The 19570-nt window shown below is 35.3% G+C and overlaps 1 protein-coding gene across 4 annotated transcripts; it reads right to left on the bottom strand.

The window, feature by feature from the left end:
* Positions 1–13097: 13097 nt before the first annotated feature.
* Positions 13098–17621, bottom strand: LOC106752936 (pentatricopeptide repeat-containing protein At4g17616). Of its 4 annotated transcripts, none has more exons than XR_002666707.1 (3): positions 17343–17621; positions 14465–16754; positions 13098–13701 (listed from the first exon to the last, which is right to left on the bottom strand). XR_002666707.1 is itself a non-coding variant. In XM_022777333.1 (2 exons), the coding sequence occupies exon 2, from the start codon at positions 16363–16365 to the stop codon at positions 14638–14640; it is 1728 nt and encodes a 575-aa protein (XP_022633054.1). In that variant the 5' UTR covers positions 16366–16754; positions 17343–17621; the 3' UTR covers positions 14261–14637. The 4 variants fall into 4 exon arrangements, 1 of the variants encoding a protein (XP_022633054.1); XR_002666708.1 differs by having other exon boundaries at positions 13098–13583; XR_002666706.1 differs by lacking the exon at positions 13098–13701 and adding an exon at positions 13717–13973.
* Between the last annotated feature and the right edge of the window lie 1949 nt (positions 17622–19570).

Raw genomic sequence — 19570 nt, 5'->3', positions numbered from 1 at the left:
TTTATTTTTTGGGCTAATTTTGTGCTCTAGTGCAGTGTTCTTCAATGTATGCAAGATAAAATTTTTGGTACTAGGAGCACAAGATTATCAGGAGGCAGATAAGAAAGGAGAATTGGTTCACCAACACCCTATTGTGAAAAGTGACAAACCTAAACCTGGCATATCAGTGAAATTCAAAAATAGGTTATGGGTTGTCAAGACTTTTAAAGCCAACAGAATTCTGAAGATGGAGGATCCTTAGAGTTGGTGACAAGAAAAGTCTCGAGATGTTGTTGGTGACATGGAGGAAGGAAGAATGCCAACAGAAAATATCAACACCTACTGATGGGTGTTTGGGGTTTACCGGGTCAAGCTAATGACGTTAAAAGAGCGCTTGCTGGAAGGCAACCCAGTTTCTGAATTTTTTATCTTTTATTTTGTTTTGATTTTATTTTATTTTATTTTATTTTATTTTATTTTATTTTATTTGATTTTATTTTATTTGATTTTATTTAATTTAATTTAATTTAATTTTTTATTTTTTTTTAGTTTTGCGCTGCTTCTGATGGTAGTAATGATAGCATCTACCGATGGATACTTCTACAACATCTACTGATATGCTTAGACAGTTACTGATGGATGTCCCTAACGGTGTTTACTGATGAATGCTACTGGGATAGCATCTACTGAGGGATGCTAGAAGATTTAGGTATCTACTGAAGGATACAGGAAGGTACACCTTTTGATGGGTGACGGTAAGTTTTGCACCTACTGATGGGTGCTAGAAAGGTTTGGGTCAGGCTCGTGACGTTAAACAAGCGCTACTTGGGAGGCAACCCAGTTTTCTAAACTTATCTTTTTAAATTATGTTCTATTTTCTTCTGTTTATAGAATAGGTATTTATATACTTGGTTGGACAATATATCTGATGCAGTGGTTTGATATTGATATTTTTGCATGATGGGTATTGCTTGATGATGCTTTGATATTGTTGATGTTGAGAATGTGCACAATATGCTGATATACAGGTGGTGGTTCACAAGCTGTGTGAACAGATGCATTGTGGTTTTGTGATTGTGATTATGAGGCTAAGCAGGGTATTTGATTGAATGATTGGAATAAGCTTGTGTGAGGTTTTTGAGCTCCATAGTTCTTATTGATATATTTTCGATCTATTGGAAGCATGAATGGTTTTGCCTAAGTTTCCATGATTGATTGAATTGCATGCATGTGTCATATGATCAAGGCCATTTTTTATAAACCCTTTTCTAAGCCAAAAAGTTTGTCCCACATGAAGAAAAGAACATTGTATGTTCTACCCTTTTTGAACCCAAGCCTTAAACAGGATAAGAACCCTTGCTTTGAAAATCTTTACCTTCAGTTAGGTTGAGAAATATTTTTGGGGTATTGTTAAAGGTTCAAGTTTGGGGTTGTTGGGAGAATTGAAAAAGAAAAGAAAAGTTAGGCATTGAGCTTATGAGTTGAAAAGAAAATGCATGAGAAAAGATGAAAAAGATAGAAAAGGAAAAGGCATGAAAAGTAAAGCTCAATGTGAAGAAAAGGGAAAGTTGGGAATGGGTGAGATTGGTAAAAAGAGAGTTTGTGCTTGAACTATGAATGTATAATAACTTGCTTAACTCAAGGGTTTTGTGATCTACAAAAACCAATTTTCCTTGTTAGCCCAACCACATTATAAGCCTTGAAAAGTCCTTGTGATGACATGTGTATGTGATGATGTTTGATTGTGGCAAATGAAAGGCAATTTTGTTCTATGTGACATNTAGATAGTAGAGGGAAGGAGTGACCTCTTGAAGCACCTGTGTGATTGAGTGAAACACTTTATCTGGTAAGGAATGATTCCATGAATTTATGATTAATCTATGCTTAGCTAATTGATCATTCATGAGAATAGCATCTGTTGGAAGATTATATGATTATGTGAACACCAGGATGAGTAGTTTGAATCAAAGCATGTGAACATCTTGACTAAATTTTATTGATGAGTTGATTTGAGTGATTACCTATCATGAAAGAAAGAGCTTTTGAACGTGATTGAACCATTGTGTTGATTTGTGGAAAACTAAGTTTCATCTTGTTTGCTTGAGGACAAGCAAAGTTCCAAGTTTGGGGTTGTGATAAAGGTTTAAAAACAGCTATTTTCATACTTAATTTTGATATCAAAAGCACCCTTTTGACTTAGAAACTTGCTTGGAATCATGATTTTTCTTTCGTTTTGTGAATAAAAGAGTTGAGGACATGTTTTATGATTTTTTCGTCAAATTCCCTTGATTTTGTAGGTTTTTCGAATGATTTGAAATAATGATTGAATTATCAAATGGTTGGAGGGCTGAAAAGTCAATTAGAATGCTGAAAAGTCAACCACAGTGCAGAAAAACAAAGTGCTGAAAAAAATCCGCTGGGGCTGAGCGGTACCTGAGCTGTACCTAAGTGCCAGCTAGCGTTGAGCGGTACATGAGCTGTACCTGAGCGCCAGCCAGCACCCTGTGGTGAAATTGACCGTCGGGCGGTGATATTAGGCGTTGGGCGGTTTCTAGATGGGCCTAGACCTTTTTTTGCGATTTTTATGATCTGTTTCGGCTTGGACTTGTTTTCTGTTATTTTTATGCCCTATTTAAAGGCCAGAACGTCTTAGGGTTTGTATCTTTTGATGGATTAAGCACAAAAATACATTTTTCACCCCTTTGGGGCTAGATTTGAAGATGGTGACAACTCTCCTTTTCTCCTTTTTAGGGTTTGTATCTCTTTCATTCCATTATTCACCTAGTTTCTCCATGACGATGGAGAACTAATCTTATTTGTTGCTGGGGAAAGATGTACCCTCTAAACTCTCATATATCGAATTTGTTATTTATTGATATGCTTGTCGTATGCTTTGATTATCAATTGTTGGGTTCTCATCTGCGCTTAAAGCTTTTATCGTTTAACTCATTCGATAATTATTGTTTGTCTTTATTGACACGGGAACGTATGGTGCTGTCATGAACTGGTGAGAAATTCCTTGATTAAGCAATACCACCTAGGGATAGGGGGGTAGGACGATCAATTATTTTTGCTTCTGTTCGTAACGCGTTATTAATTACTAGGGGAAGCTAGGGATAACAAGCTAATAATTAGTAATAGGCTCTTTTCGCCGAGGGATCGGGTTAAGGGTAGACTAAGAAAGTTTGTATGAAAATATGATAATAAAGCGAATCTAATAAGAATAATAGATTTATGAGAGTGATTGGGTGAAATCTGAATCCTAGCAACAAATCCATCTCATATTATTAACATCATCCATCCATTTTTGTGTTTAACCTCAATTGATCAATTTGCATTCATGTTTATTTTTTCCCCACTTTACATTCAAAAACCCTAAAAATATTTTGTTCTTATAGTCTTGATTGGTTAAGCTAAAACACAATAGTTTAGTGCTATGAGTCTCTTGGGAAAACGATATTGGACTTACCATTTATTATTACTTGATACGATCTGGTACACTTGCCAGTTTGTTAACAACATCCCTGACTTGGCAACAGAGTTTGGTCTGGAGATTGAGAGGCGAGGTTGGGAGAGACTGACGACTTATCCAACACCAGCCAGTATTGAGTTGGTGAAGGAGTTTTATGCCAATGCTTTGCTGAGAGGAGGAGTGTCTGCAGGGAGATACATGAGCTATGTACGTGGACACTTGATCAGCTATGATTCTGACACCATCAACACTTTTCTAGGGACTGAGTGGCCAGGAGAGCAATGCAGGTATGCTGCTATACTAAGGGAGGCCAGGGATTATGAGGATATTGAGCAAGTGATGTGCATCCCTGGGAGGCGTTTTCAGAGAAACCCTAACGGAGCACCGGTGAACATCCTCAGGGTAGATTTAACTCCCCTAGCTAAATACTGGATGGCGTTTACTCATGCCAACATCCAGCCATGCTCCCATGTTTCCGATATCACATTACATCGGATCTTGGTTATCTCCTGTATGTTGAGGCAGATGGACGTGAACGTTGGTAAGATCATTACCAGTGAGATTTTGAGTTGCGCTAACACTATGAGCAGTAGGACACCACCGGGACATTCGTCCCTGATTACATACTTGTGTCAGCAGGAAGGAGTGGACAAAATCAAGAGAATTCTTATCAGTTCTAGATTTCCCCGTACGTTCCCGTATCGACAAAATCAAATATCATGACACCGAATAAGTTAAACGATGTAAGCATTAACATCAGAAAAGAAAATCCAAACAATTGATAATACAAACATATGAATAAAATAAGAATTTCAATATAAGAGAGTTTCAAAAAGATTCAACTGTTCCTCAACAACAAAGGGTTTAGTTCACCATAGACATGGTGAAACTAGATGGAATTCATGGAAAAGACGAAAGAGTAAACCCTAGAATTGATAAATTTGAGCCTTAGCATCCAAGAAACCTCCTCCAAGGAGTGTAGAAGGTTCTCTGAAGTCTTCCTCTGCCAAAAGATTACCCTAATGATTGCACTGAGTCTATTTATAATGCAGAAAAATAACAGAATTTCGGCCCAGGCCCATCATTTAGGCACTCAGCGCTCATTTGACCCCTCAGCGGTACAAAGCCATCACTCAACGCCAGTGAATTTTTCAGCACTTCGTTTTTCTACTTTTTGGTTGACTTTTCTGCATTTTGTTTGACTTTTTTGCACTTTAACTCCTTAATACTTCAACCCTTATTTCAAATCATTCAATAAACCTACAAAATCAAGGGAAAACTAAGCATAAAACCAAAAAACCCAGCTTTGACTCTCTTATTCTCTAACTTAAGAAAAATGCATGATTTCAAGCTAATTCTAAGCCATAAAGGGTTTGTTTTAGTATCAGAATTAAGTATGAAAATAACGGTTTTTCAACCATTATCACATTAATATTAATGAAGAAGATGAATTCGTTTATGCATGAGTGATTAGGTGAAATCTAAACCCTAACAACAAATTCATATCATATTATGAACATCATCCGTCCACTTTTGTGTTTAACCTCAATTAATCACATTGCATTCATGTTTATTTTTTCGCACTTTGCATTCGAAAACCCCAAAATGTTGTTCTAATAAGTCTTGACTGGTTAAGCAAAAGGGCAACAGTTTAGTGTCGTGAGTCTCTTAGGAAAACAATACTCGGACTTACCATTTTATTATTACATGATACGATCTGGTACACTTGCCAGGGTGTTAACAAGAATCCATCAATCTCATAGAGTTAGGTGCATCCATACTTGCAGGTGAGGGAGGAGGAGACCTAGATGCCATCTTCCGTTTATACATGGGAAATAACCATCAGTCTAACTCAAGAGGGCAAGGATACTATCTAAACCGAAGGCTGAGTACACATCACAAACATAGCATAATGATCGAAAGGTCACTAGCATAAAATCGAACGGTTCATAGAAGAGACCAAACATAAATCGAATACAACGAAACTGACAGTATGATCAAGGACAAAACCGAATAGTAACCAAAAGAATGTTTGGTCATAAGGAAGTCAGCATAAGACCAAATGATTTTAAGCCCCTGGCAAGTGTACCAGATCGTTACCAAGTAATATAATTGGTAAACCCAATATCGTTCTTCCCAAAGGACTCTTAGGCCTTACTTTTCATGTAAACAAATCGCATAAGACATGAGAAAATAATTAAGTTGGTGTTTGTATGCAATGAACAAAAATAAACATGCAAATGCAGTTGATTCAATTGGCTTTGAAAAACTATGGATGAATGGTGTTGTTGGGGTTTACAATTTCATCTTATCCAGTCTCATATATCTACTCTTCTTATTTACTTCACTTATTTATCCAATTGCCATGCAAACTTTCTAGCCTACCCTTAACCCAATCCCTTGGTGAAAAGAGCCTATTATTAATTATCGGCTTACTATCCCTAGCCTCCCCTAGTAACCAATAATGCAATGTGAACAGAAGCAAAATACAATTGATCGTCCTACCCCTATCCCTAGGTGGTATTAGCATAATCAAGAAATTTCTCACCAGTTCATGACATTACCGTACGTCCTCGTATCAATAAAGACAAACGACTTTTACTGAATGAGTTAAACAATAAAAGCATTAAGCAAAGATGAGAACCCAACAATTGATAAACAAGTATATGACGAGCATATGAAATAAATAAGAATTTGAATATATGAGAGTTTCAAAAGATTACATTATTCCCCAACAACAAAGGGTTTAGTTCACCATAATCATGGCGAAACTAGATGAACTATGATGAAAGAATGGAAGAAATAATCTTAAACTTGGTAGATTAGAGCCTAAGCATCTAAGGAACCTCCTCCAAGGTGTGTGGAATAGCTTTGGACATTTCTCTCTGCCAAAAGAATCCCCTTTTCATTCGCATTGGTGCTATATATAAGCCCAAAAAGATAACAGAAAGATTACAGAATCTAGCTAATAAAAACAGACAACCGCCCAGGCGCCTAAGTTCACCGCTCAGCGGTTTCCCTCTTGCCGCTTTGACTGCTCAGCAGTTAGTTTTGCCACTGAGCAGTTTCCCTCTAATCGCTATGAGCGCTCAGCAAACCATTCTGGCGCTCATCGGCTCACTTGACCCTTCTTTTCATCATTTTTCTCCTTCTTTCATGGGTCTAAGTCCACCTTACTTCTCTTCCATCTTCATTTCACCTTAAAACCCTGCAAAACAATGTAAAAACAAGCATAATATCTCTAAAACCAACTTTTGACTCTCACAAGACACAACTAAGTGTTTTACTTGATTTAAAGTTCATTCTAAGTCATAAAGGGTGTGTTTTAATATCGAATTTAAGCATGAAAATAACGGTTTTTAGACCATTATCAGACGACCACTATGAAACCGAGCGGTCTACAACAATATGATTAACACAAGACTCTAGATTACAATCAAATTTGAGAAAAGAAACCATCTTTAGTAAAAGTCATGAGTGTCCACCCTCATTACTTTTATCAAGACATTCTTTATCCTCAAAACTTCGAGTTATATTTAAGATCTTACTACCTAAGTTATAAGAAAATGGTATAACATACCATTTAGACTCGACTTTCCACGGGAAAGGCATGACAAACTCATAACCCGTAGGTTATCCTAGGAACAAACTACTCTGATACCATTAATGTAACATCCCAAAAATATAGCCTTAAGCTATACTTAAGAGTTCTTACATTTATAATAAAATAGAACAGTTACAGGGAAAAAAAAGTTAATTTATAGTTATCCTAAAATAACCATAAATTTAAAACTTTAGAAGATAAACTATACAGCTACTATTATAAGTACAAATCGAATGGTCATACACATCAAGTACAAACCGAATGGTCCTAAACTAATACAAAGAAGTAGAAGACCGAGCGGTCTTAATCTAGAAGAAGTTGCCTTCTATTTCCAACGCCTGCTCCAACATACCTTTAGCAACCTCTGCTCACACCACAGGGTGATCATTGCAATGACAAGGATGACCGAACGGACAACATGACAAGACAGGAAATAAGGGTAAGCTAGTGTAATTTAATTAACTATGCTAACATACAATCCAGACCAGCATATAATAAAACCACACATATATAGAAATCATACAATCATATCATAACCGACTATTTTACACTTACTGTCCAGACTAGTATGAATATGAGTTATGCTCGTTCTTGCACCCATGGAAAGGTAAACCGGAACACCATGTGAATACCATAGCTGGAAACCCAAGTCACCACATGAGATTAGCCCTTCATCCCTCATTGTAACTGGAAACCCAAGTCTACACATGAGTTTAGTCCGTTAGCTGAAACCCCCAAGCTAACGCGACTAGGCCTCCTACTATTCCCACCACATGCGCCACCATTCTCTACTTGATACTCGGTGACCATTGGAATGTTAGGATGAATGCCAATACTAAGCTTCCCCTATTCATACTTTTTACCACACATTGAAACCATCCACCGAGACATTCCTCCTTGGAATTCTTTTTAATAACTATCACATCATACTTACTCACTCATAACAAGTTTAGTTAAAAACACAAAAATAATAAAAACCAATCTCAACCTTTAACAAGATCGAGAAGAAGAGACTACAAAATCTCTTTACAATATCGAACCGGAGAACACTCCCTATATATGCATGTGACCGAATGGTCATTTAAAAAAATGAAACTCACGCATAAGCTGAGAACTTAAACCTTAGACCGAACACTTCTTGACTCAAGTCGAACTCCATGGGCTTGGCTGAATGCTATTGGTTTAGGCTGAACACTATTGGCTTAACCGAACACTATTAGCTTAAATTGAATACTACTGGCTTAGGCCAAACACTCTTGCATTAGGCCGAACGCCATTTGAAGCAAGTACAATTACAAGACTGATTGTTACGAAGGGACCGAGTGCTAGTCCATGACTGAGCACTTCAAAGACTGAGTGGTAGTCCATGACNGAGCACTTCAAAGACTAAGTGCTAGTCCATGACTGAGCACTTCAAAGACTAAGTGCTAGTCCAAGATCGAGCACTTCAAAGACTAAGTGCTAGTCCATGACCGAGTACTTCAAAGACTATGTCCATGACCGAGCATTTCTAAGACAGTACATGACTGAGCGGTCATCAACAGATAAAACCTATAACAGACCGAACACTATATTGAATTGAATAATAGCATAGTACCTATCGGCCATTAACTGAAATTCCATCATAACAGAACTCAGTTAAGACCGAGCACTGAGCAATACTGATAAATCACTCACACCTAAGACCGAACGGTTATTAACAGGTAAAGTCTCATAGAGGCTAAACACAATTAAGACCGAACACCAGTACTTGAACAAGTACTAGTATAGGACCGTTCGGTCATTAACTAGGACTCTACATGAGGAGAATCCGTTAAGACCGAACACCAGGGAAAGTTGAACGGTCCATGAAGGACTACAATGAACTGCATAATTCTGCAGAATAACTGCAGAGTTATGATCAACACCAATTCGTACCAATTTCACTACATTCTCTCAATTTCTAATCCTCCAAACTTATTACACATAATCTTATACTCTTCCCTAAGACCCTCTGGACATTCCATACATTATTTACAGAGTTTCATCTCAGATTAGGAGCCAATTTTGCATAATCATGAACTTAATGACCGAGAACCAGATTTACCAGTTTTGGTACATTTCTAAGTAATTCAAAGGCTCTAACCAGTTTTAAACAACTCTTCCATATTTTCCCTACAAACCAAAACCCAAACAACCACATTTTCCCCAGTTTTACCATTTCACTTCCTCACAATTCTCTCGGCCACGAACCAGAATTATGCAGAAAAGCATTCAACATGAATACAAGACTCATTATCAATGCCAAACACAATATCATCCAATTTCACATACATGAAATATCATCAAACAACATTTTCATACATCAAAATCAAGTAATTAAATTAGCTAGTTTCCCTTACCACTTTGGCCGAACTAAAGGAGGAACTCTCACTGAATTTGGCGAACCCACTCGCACATACACTGCCTACAGATCTTTAAGTGATGAGAAAATACCATCCATCCAGCTCAGAACCAATAATTAGACTTAGAAGAGTAGTTGATGGACACATGCAAGACCAAACAGTGTTCTGCATGTGACAGAAGTTGCAGAATTTCATAAAGACGAAGGGATCAAACTTACCAGCTTAAAACGAAATCTTGATTGGTGCAAAGTGAAGCTTTTGGCACCCAGAGTACTCAGGCAGTGCTTGATTGATGATCGGAAGAAGAAGAAAGTAAGAATTTATAGAGAAAATGAAGAAGATTTTAGAGAGAAAAAGGAGAAAAGAAGAGAAAAGAAATTTTGGAGAGAAAGAGGTTATCAGAAAATGACACGAGGACTTGAAAAATTCCTTTAAATACTACCACTGAAAGCCACTTGTCCACTCGAGAAACTTACACCTGCCTTCTCCCCTTCACATGTCATTTTCGGATGATGATAATTACCAATTTATAAAACACCGCATATGCCTAACAAATGAAAATATGCCGCACGCAGTGGTATTATAAAGACCCATAAACTCGACATGCTATGAAGTGTCAAACCACATTTCATTCCATACTTTAGACGTAAAAATAGATAATAATAATAATAATAATAATAATAATAATAATAATAATAATATAAACAAAACACAATTTTGATTGTAGAATAAATATTTCCAACCAAGGAATTATATTATGGAGAAGATAACAAGAAGTAGTTAGTTCCTCTTTTATGAATTGTTATTTCTATTCTAACCCTTAATATTTCTGTGTTTTTTTACCCTAATGACTCTCAAACGACATAGTCTCAAAATGTTAACTCATCACTATCGAATATAAGTGAAATTTTGTAGTGAAAATGTTTATAATTTGAGGGCAATGAGAGAAAATATATGAGGGATATTAACAGACCCACACAAACGTTGATGTTACCATAAAGATATATTTTAATCACATTATCACAATAAACCAATGTGACCTTATGGATTAGACAATGAATTTATAGTAGCAAAATTATAAATCCAACAACACTTAGAAAACACATTAGGCCATGTTCATTCTATATATGATCTCCTCAGTATAATTTCATTGGCAAAGAAATAAACTACTGTTAAATCCCTGGCAAGTGTACCAGATCGTTATCAAGTAATATAAATGGGTAAGTCCGAGTATCGTTTTTCCAAAGGACTCTTAGGCCTTAACTTTCATGTAAACAAATCTTGTAATACATGAGAGAAGAATAAATTTGGTGGTTATATGCAAAGAACAAAAATAAACATGCAATGCAGTTGATTCAATTGGTTTTGAGAAACTATGGATGAATGGTGTTGTTGGGGTTTATAATTTCATCTTATCCACTCTCATATATCTACTCTTCTTATTTACTTCACTTATTTATCTAATTGTCATGCAAACTTTCTTATTTACCCTTAACCCAATCTCTTGGTGAAAAGAGCCTATTATTAATTATCGGCTTGCTATCCCTAACCTCCCCTAGTAACCAATAATGCAATGCGATTGGAAGCAACTACAATTGACCGTCCTACCCCTATCCCTAGGCGATATTGGCATAATCAAGGAATTTCTAACCAGTTCATGACATTACCGTACGTCCCCGTATCGATAAAGACAAACATCTTTTACTGAATGAGTTAAACAATAAAAGCTTTGAGCACGGATGAGAACCCAACAATTGATAAACAAGTATATGACAAGCATATGAAATAAATAAGAATTTGAATATATGAGAGTTTCAAAAGATTACATTGTTCCCCAACAACAAAGGGTTTAGCTCACCATAATCATGGTGAAACTAGATGAAAATAATGAAAGAATGGAAGAAATAACCCTAAACTTGGTTGATTGGAGCCTAAGCATCCAAGGAACCTCCTCCAAGGTGTGTGGAATAGCTCTGGACGTTTCTCTCTACCAAAAGAATCTCCTTCTAATTTGCACTAGGACTATATATAAGCCCAAAAAGATAACAGATAGATTACAGAAAGATTTACAGAATCTAGCTAAAAAAACATACAACCGCCCAGGCATCTAATTTCATCGCTCGGCGGTTTGCCTTGTGCCGCTTTGACCGCTCAGCGGTCAGTTTTGCCGCTAAGTGGTTTCTCTCTAATCGCTCTAAGCGCTCAGCAGACCATTTTGGCGCTCAGCGACTTGCTTGACCCTTCTTTTCATCATTTTTCTCCTTCTTTCATGGGTCTAAGTCCACCTTAATTCACCTCCATCTTTAATTCATCTAAAAACCCTGCAAAACAATGCAAAACAAGTATAATATCTCTAAAACCAACTTTTGACTCTCAAGAGACTCAACTAAGTGTTTTACTTGATTTAAAGCTCATTCTAAGTCATAAAGGATATGTTTTACTATCAAATTTAAACATAAAAATAAGGGTTTTTAGACCGTTATCAACTACCTGCATGTCTTGCTACTGCAGCCCATAAAATAGCTGGGAACCTTAATCTTTCATAACAAATTATGAAGTAAGGAATGACATAATAGTCTTACAAACATCATTCTAATACCGTAAAAAAAATTGTTTTATGATTGTATTTCACTCAAAAATGACTTATATAAAGAGTATTAAAACTATAAAATAAGTAAGATAATAAAGTTAATTCAATAAAAATAGTAAGTAGCTTAATATAAATTATTAAAAAAATATAAAAAGTTAAGAAAAAATATATTTATAAGAGTATTTACAGAGTCTACGTTTTATAGATTTAGATTTCTATGTCCACCCTAATATCAGTATTGCTAATTATTTATTAATTAAGTCTTCCTTTTCTATTATAATTAATGAGTAAAATATGAAAATATTAGCTTAGTTTCGTGTATTAGTAAACCAGCTACATAGAAAAAAAATTGCATGTGGATCAAATTTCAGCTTATCGCCATTTTTAGTGATTTTTATATTGTGAAGTTGTGGTCAACTCTTTTTAAATATAAGCATATCCTACTTATCTCACCATATATTCATATAGAGTCGTGACTTCTTTATGTAAGTAATTTTAATTTAAGATCTATAATTTTTCATGTGTGATTAACATGTTTCATTTTAAGACTAATCAATCAAATGTATCACCTATATTTGCCAAAACGCCACTCTCCTCTTTACTTTTCATTTACAAATCAAGAATGAATTTAATTTTCTTTTGATGAATCTTTCTTTTATAACATGTATTTATGCATATTTGAAATGATATAAAATACAAAAAATCTACTCTTTGGATTTTATCATTGTAAAACTAATTATTACTCATTTAAATATTTTATTCCACACTGTTTGTTTGATTATGCTTTTAGTTTGATCTCCAAATTGTGAATTACAATAATGTTATCATCCTCTAGAACAAAACGACAGAATCAATGTCATTTGACAAAGACCCCATACCCTTTTAAATTTGTTGATGTGGAACTTTGTAGTTTCATAATTTAGCTTACACCAGAGAATTGCTTTTCATTCCATTTTTTTCTTCTAATAATAAAGTTGACTTTTATTAATGTAGTTATTTAAGGTGGAAGCAACTGATACTTTTGACATGATTTTAGAGTAAAAATACTTAATGTTTGTTAACCACATGCTTAAGCTTCACACCCATTTTTTTTTTGTTTTCTTTATTCATCGAATACCTTTCTAGCTTTTGTAATTTTTGTGGGAGTTATTGGTATAATCAATTTGAAATTGTCTATTCAATCGTATTTAGAACCAAATAATGGGTTTTGACTTATGACAATTGCTATTGTAAATTACATTCACTTTAATAACAGCAAAGTTTAAACAACATAATTTAAAAAATGGGAAACTTTATACAAGTAACTAACTTTATACCAAACTTTCTATGTCAGCAGGATTCTACAAGGAAATAAAAGAAAGTTTTCGATTAAGAATATACAGTGTCATGTATACAGTGTCATCAACAAAATAGAGTAATCAAGACGTTCCATATCTTCCCCTAAATGAAACTTCTGTAGCAATATGCAGGTGAGAATTGATTCATCAAGTTGGTTTCTGACTAACTCTGGCTGGATTTAGGGAATTATCACTTACATCAGCTTCATTCAGTTGTCTACCAGTAGGAAATAAGAAAATAGCTTTAAAGTCCTCAAAACATATAGTGACCATCATGCACGAAACTCCCCAAGTCCAAAAACATTAGGAGCATTGGATCCGAAAACAAAACGTAACTGTTTAACGCAAAGAAAGTCAAAGACAATATATTAACATTACTTGCAGCTTGTCTATCAAAAGACTCTCTACCTACCCCGTTATCTAAAGAAAAATAACCTTCAAAATATAACTACTTGCAGCTTAATTGATACATAAATCATGAATTAAATCTAATTTACATACACACTTCCTCTTAGCCATCTGAATTATAATCCCTCCACACTTCCAACTATTACCACTGAACCAATTTTCGAACCACTTTGTAACTCATTCTATAACTTCCTGGAACCTATCAGAAATCAGAAATATTAGAGAACTTTTACATAATGGACGGATGATTAGCTAATTGGCACAAATATATATATATATATATATATATATATATATATATATATATATAAAGTGTTATTCATATTATTTAGAGAGACCAATCCAAAGTCAAATATCAGAGTCCCCTTTCTCTCAATGAGTAAAGATGATGTAGAGTTTTAATTCAAATAAAAATTAGAATATGCAAAAACAGATTATCAATTCTAAATGCAGTGTGAAGCAAATTTAGGCTTATCTATGGAAGATAGTGTCAAAGATCAGTTAGTTACTTATTATGCCACAGAAAAGAGCGTTTAGTTCATGCTGAGAAATTATTACTCAACTGATCTTAAATTGTTCAGCTAAATTGCTCTATGGAGTTCCTCAATCAGGGCAATTTGGGTGTGTGGTATGTCCCTAGATCATTTTTTATTATTAGCCTTCATGGTTTTGGTAGAATAACAAACTAACCATTTTGTGGCAATGAACAACCTATCCTGCTTCGATAGTATTGGGGGCAAACTCTGACATATTTAAGGATTCATTGGCACAGCACTGCATTTAGAAATTTGGCCTTCTTAACAGGAGTTTGCTGAAAAACATGGAGGTACAACGGCACATGAATATTCCACCAGAGACCTTCTTTAATCAATACCGACCCATTTCCTAAACTCCTGAACATGCTCAAGCCGTTTGCTTTGTGCTTCTGTTCTTGTATTTGATGCTTTTAAACTCCTATAAAGATTTTTATGAAGTCTAAGGAACTCAATTTTGTAAATCCACTTGTCAGCATACATGTTATGGTCTCTCATATGGCTAATGACCTCCATCACTCTCTCAAAGTAACCACCTCGAAGAAAGTTTAGCAATAGTAACTCATAGAGATCTCTATTTCCTACTAAATTGTCACTCTTCATGAATCTCTTAATGTCTCCCCACAAGATTGTGATCTCACGATACATACCAAGAGAAGAATATCCACACATTAAAAAGGAAAAAGTTTGACTTGTGGGCTGAACATTCATGCTAAGCATTCTTCTATATGTCTTCAATGCATCCTCTATCATTCTGGCCTTGCAGAAAAAGAAAATGGAAGAATTGAAGTTATACACCAAAGGAAAAATTGTCTGATCTTCATCTTTCAAAATTTGAGCCAAGGCAATGGCCAAATCTGTTTTACCAGGTGAATTTAATGTTTTTTCACAGAGGTTGTGTTTGTCCGTAGCATCATCAGATAAACCTTTGTTCAACAAACCAACCTTTTTCATTTGTTTCAGTAGTGCCTTTGCTTCTCTTTGCAATCCCCGCTTCTGGTATGTCGACACAAGTAACAGATACATATCCTGACCCATTGGAAAACCAGTAACCTCTATATCATCCAAAATGTCATGAGCACACTCAAGCCATCCTAATTGAATACAAGAACTGATTACATCAAAACACAAACTGGAGCCTGCCACTGAACATAATTCCCCTTGAATAATAAGTAAGAGTTTTGAAAGTTCACCAATCCTCCCATCTTTCTTGTAACCACTGATGAACTTAGCCAAAGCTCTATTACTAAGAACTAGTTTCCCACCCCTATAGAAGATTAAAACCTGTCTGCTTTCAACTTTAAGGACAAAATCCTTACACATTTGCTCAGGTTCAATGTGTATCTTCAATGCACTCCTAAGGTTAGGAGATCCAATGGAAATAAAACAAGGATTCTGCAAGTGTTTCCCATATTCTTTCTTAACATTACAATTATGTGAGCTAGTCATATCCAGAACAAGCTTAGCTGCAGCATCAATGTCATTAAATTTGAAGTGCAAGCTCAGCAAACTATCATAGAACTGACAATAGTGACAAACATAAGCAGCTGAAACTCTGTCAATATGATCTTTCAGTTCCTGCATTTCATCTCTCAGACCATTCATCTCTAGAATCTGTGAAATTATTACAATGGAGTGTGCGTCAGCCATGGTCCCAGTCAGCGACATTAATTCAATCAGTCTCAGGCCTTTTAAAGACAATTTAAACTTCACACAAGCATCAAGAACAAGGTTAAAGACCAATGTATCCAGCTTGACTGTGACTGCATGGTGAACCTTCTTATCATTCAAGCAATTGTAAAGATCACAAACTTGAAACAGGTAATTGGATGAAAGATGTGTTCCAATTTCTGACTTCACAATATGAAAAACAACCAAGGACAATAAATGCATAGAGGGCACACACCCTTTGTCAAGCATCAACCTAAGTATCACTGAGGCAGGGGATGGCATTTGCAACCTAGCAAGGGAGAGGGCGAGTTTGGTTAAGGTATCATCATGAAGTAAACCAGACTTCTCTCTAACAATCTGCAACACCAAATCACAAGCTTTTCGCATCCAAACATGATTGGAAGAATAGGACAATTGAACAATGAGTTCGTTCAATAGATGAACCTCAGGGTAACCATAAAGGCTTCTAAAATCCTGAAAGGACTCCCATGCTTCATGCACCTGATGATTCCTCAAAGCAAACTTAAGCTTTCTCAATAGAATATCTTTGGTGGAACGTTCCCATGATAATCTTTCACTGTTGCCAGAAGTGGAAAATTTTTGCAGAAATGGACTGAGCTGCTCAAAGCAGACATGTCCTTGCAAAATCTTGCCTAAACGAAAAACGTTTCTGAAAAAGTGGTTACGAATAGGGCTGTCAAAACAGGCCAGCCCAGCCTGATTGATCCAGCCCACTTTGGCCCACCTCCTCAATGGACTGGCTCAACCCAGCCCACCTGAAAAATAAAAAAATAATTTAGACCAGCCCCACCGGCCCACTTAAATTTAAAAAAATTGAAGGAATAACAATCTAAAATGGAAATTGTCAATGACTACAAAATGAAATAGAATACAAGGCAATGACTACTTTAACTTCTAAGTTGCTATGACTTAGACAAATCCTACTTGCTTTATCCGTGAACATTTACAATCTGAATTCATTAAATTAGAACATATAAAATCACAATATCCATCTCAGCCACTGATAGAAATTTCACCAAAACTGGAACATGTTGTGGGTGAATAACTCAACCTAATAACTCCAACATGTTCTATCCGTGAATATCCACAATCTCAATTCATTAAATTGGAACAAATAAAAATAAAAATAAAAATATTAACCTCAGCCACTGATAGAAATTTCACCAAAATTAGAACATGTTTAGGGAGAATAACTCAAACTAATAACACCGAGATGCTTTATCCGTGAACATGTACAATCTAAATTCATCAGATTGGAATATAAAATCACAATATCAATCTCAGCCACTGAAATAAATTTTACTACAATATCAATCTCAGCCACTGAAACAAAAACAAAGTACCTTCAAGGAAAATCTTGCTCTCACTGTTACGGGAGGAGAAGAGGCCGCGGCGGTTGCGGGAGTAAGAAATCCCGTTGCATCGTCGGGAAGCTGGTCGAGTCGCGGATAGGAAGCAGGCTCCTCGCGGAGGAGGCCCGTCGCGTAGCGAAGGCGTGCGGCGGCGGAGGACTAGTATTGTTTGCTGGAGAGAGTGTGTCTGAACAGGCTCTGCATAATGATACCTGTGTGCTGCCAAGTAAGAACCTAAACACTTAACAGTTTCAATATTTCAGATTTAATTTTTTTATGTCAAAATTATGTTTAATGTGTGTGTCTGTACATATATATATATATATATATATATATATATATATNCAGTCAGACAACATTAAACATCATATAAGCTAAACCTTTTTTCTATATTTTATGAGATCCGCCCCCAAAATATATTTTCAAAATAAGAAAACCAATATATACACATATATATATATATATATATATATATATATATACATATATATATATATATATATATATACATATATATATATATATATATAACTATATTTTTTATTATAAAGTTTTTTTTTACCTTAAATTAAATAGAAATATTTTTAAAACTTCATTAGTACCTATAAAACGTCTTCTTTTGTATTATTATTATCTAAAATAATAATTTTTTTACTCCTTAAGTTTGTCCTTTTTTTATCATATTTCTGTTAATGTGAATTCATTAATATGAAAGCACTGTTACCCTGTCATCAAATGTTTTTGAAAGAAATAAAAAAATTCCTAAATGTTTCCACATTTAAATTTTTTTGTTAATAACATAAAGAATTTGTATTTTTATAGATAGTAGTTACATATTTAAGCCTATTTATATGACTAATAATTAAAATAAAATATAAACACAAATGAAAAATATATAGGATCTATAAATTAAATAGGTTTAATGTCTTCTAAAATCCCTATTTTCACCTAAAATCTCAAATAGGTCCTTTACTTGTTCAGCGTCTCAATTGGGTCTTTATTTTTGTAAAATTTGAATAAATAGAAACTTTCCGTCAAATTAAACAAACAACGTTTAAGATGGTGTTACGTAACATGTTGTAGGCATTGTTTTAGATGACGTGGTAGTTTCTACGTAATTGTGATGTGTATTTAATAATTTCTGAATTAAAAAATTGAGGGCAAATTGGGAAAAACATTAAGGGTAGCTTCTTTCCCTCAGAAATGTGAAATTAGGGTTTGTGGAAAAAGAAAGAGTGGTTTCGTGGCAGCTTTTTCTCTACAATTGAAATCTGAGAAAAATTGGTAATGGTTTTTCCTTTCTTCTCTTTGGTTTTTCCTTTCATGGTGTCCATGAACCCAGGCCGCGTCAGAGGTTGGTGCTCGCTGCCGAGAGGAAAACCGCCACCAACATAAAGCTCCTCGCCAATGACATCGCCGCCTCCCCCGCAGTCGCGACTTCCGGCGAAGGTGCCATGGGCGCCTGGCACGACCTTAGCCACCACGAACCTTAATACGAAACTCCATGGGTGTCAGGTACTCATTTTTGTTCGATTGAATATTGGTGTTTGTTTACACACCTCTTGCAACACCGGTAATTTTTTCTTTATTTTTTTTTCGTTTCTTTTTGTAAGTTTGGTTTCGATGGAAGAACTTTATACGATCCCTGATTTTGTATCGCTGAATGATCGTGTATGCTATTTTGGAAATTAGCATGATTGTTTAGCCTTTCGCAGATTGTTGTTACCGTATGGTAACAGTGATCTAGGCATGATTTGGGGCTTTTGATAATGAATCGATTTTCTGATATTTTGGTATCAATTAGAAATTTACAGGTTCAGTTGAGGACTTTGATTGTACAAAAATGAGAGTGCCCGACGCCCATGTGCCCAAGTGGGTGGAATGTTCTTATGAAGTAATATGAGAGTTTGCAGGCAATTCTGGGAATTTCAATTTTTGTGTCTGGTCTTCCAACTTCCTGATGAAGATATTACTAATGCCAGCATTTGAAATGAGTTATCTTTAATTTCAGAGAAAGGAACAATTTTTAATTTCGTTTTCCCCAGTTTACCTTCAATCTTTTAATTCAAAAATTACAAACTATATGTCACAATTATCAATAAATTGCCACGTCATCTAGAACAATATCCTCAGCATGCCACGAAATATCATTTTAAACGCCGTTAGTTTAATTTGACGGAAGATCTCTATTTGTTTCAATTTTACAAAAATAAGGATCC

Source organism: Vigna radiata, unplaced genomic scaffold (genome assembly GCF_000741045.1).
Source record: "Vigna radiata var. radiata cultivar VC1973A unplaced genomic scaffold, Vradiata_ver6 scaffold_129, whole genome shotgun sequence".
Classification (NCBI taxonomy): Eukaryota; Viridiplantae; Streptophyta; class Magnoliopsida; order Fabales; family Fabaceae; genus Vigna; species Vigna radiata.
The sequence above is the reverse complement of the archived record's forward strand: the minus strand, read 5'-3'. Positions and strand labels throughout refer to the sequence as shown.

What these genes read in the sequence shown, in the direction of transcription:
- LOC106752936 (XM_022777333.1), bottom strand. Translation starts at nt 16,365, where the DNA reads ATGCGAAAAGCTTGTGATTTGGTGTTGCAGATTGTTAGAGAGAAGTCT.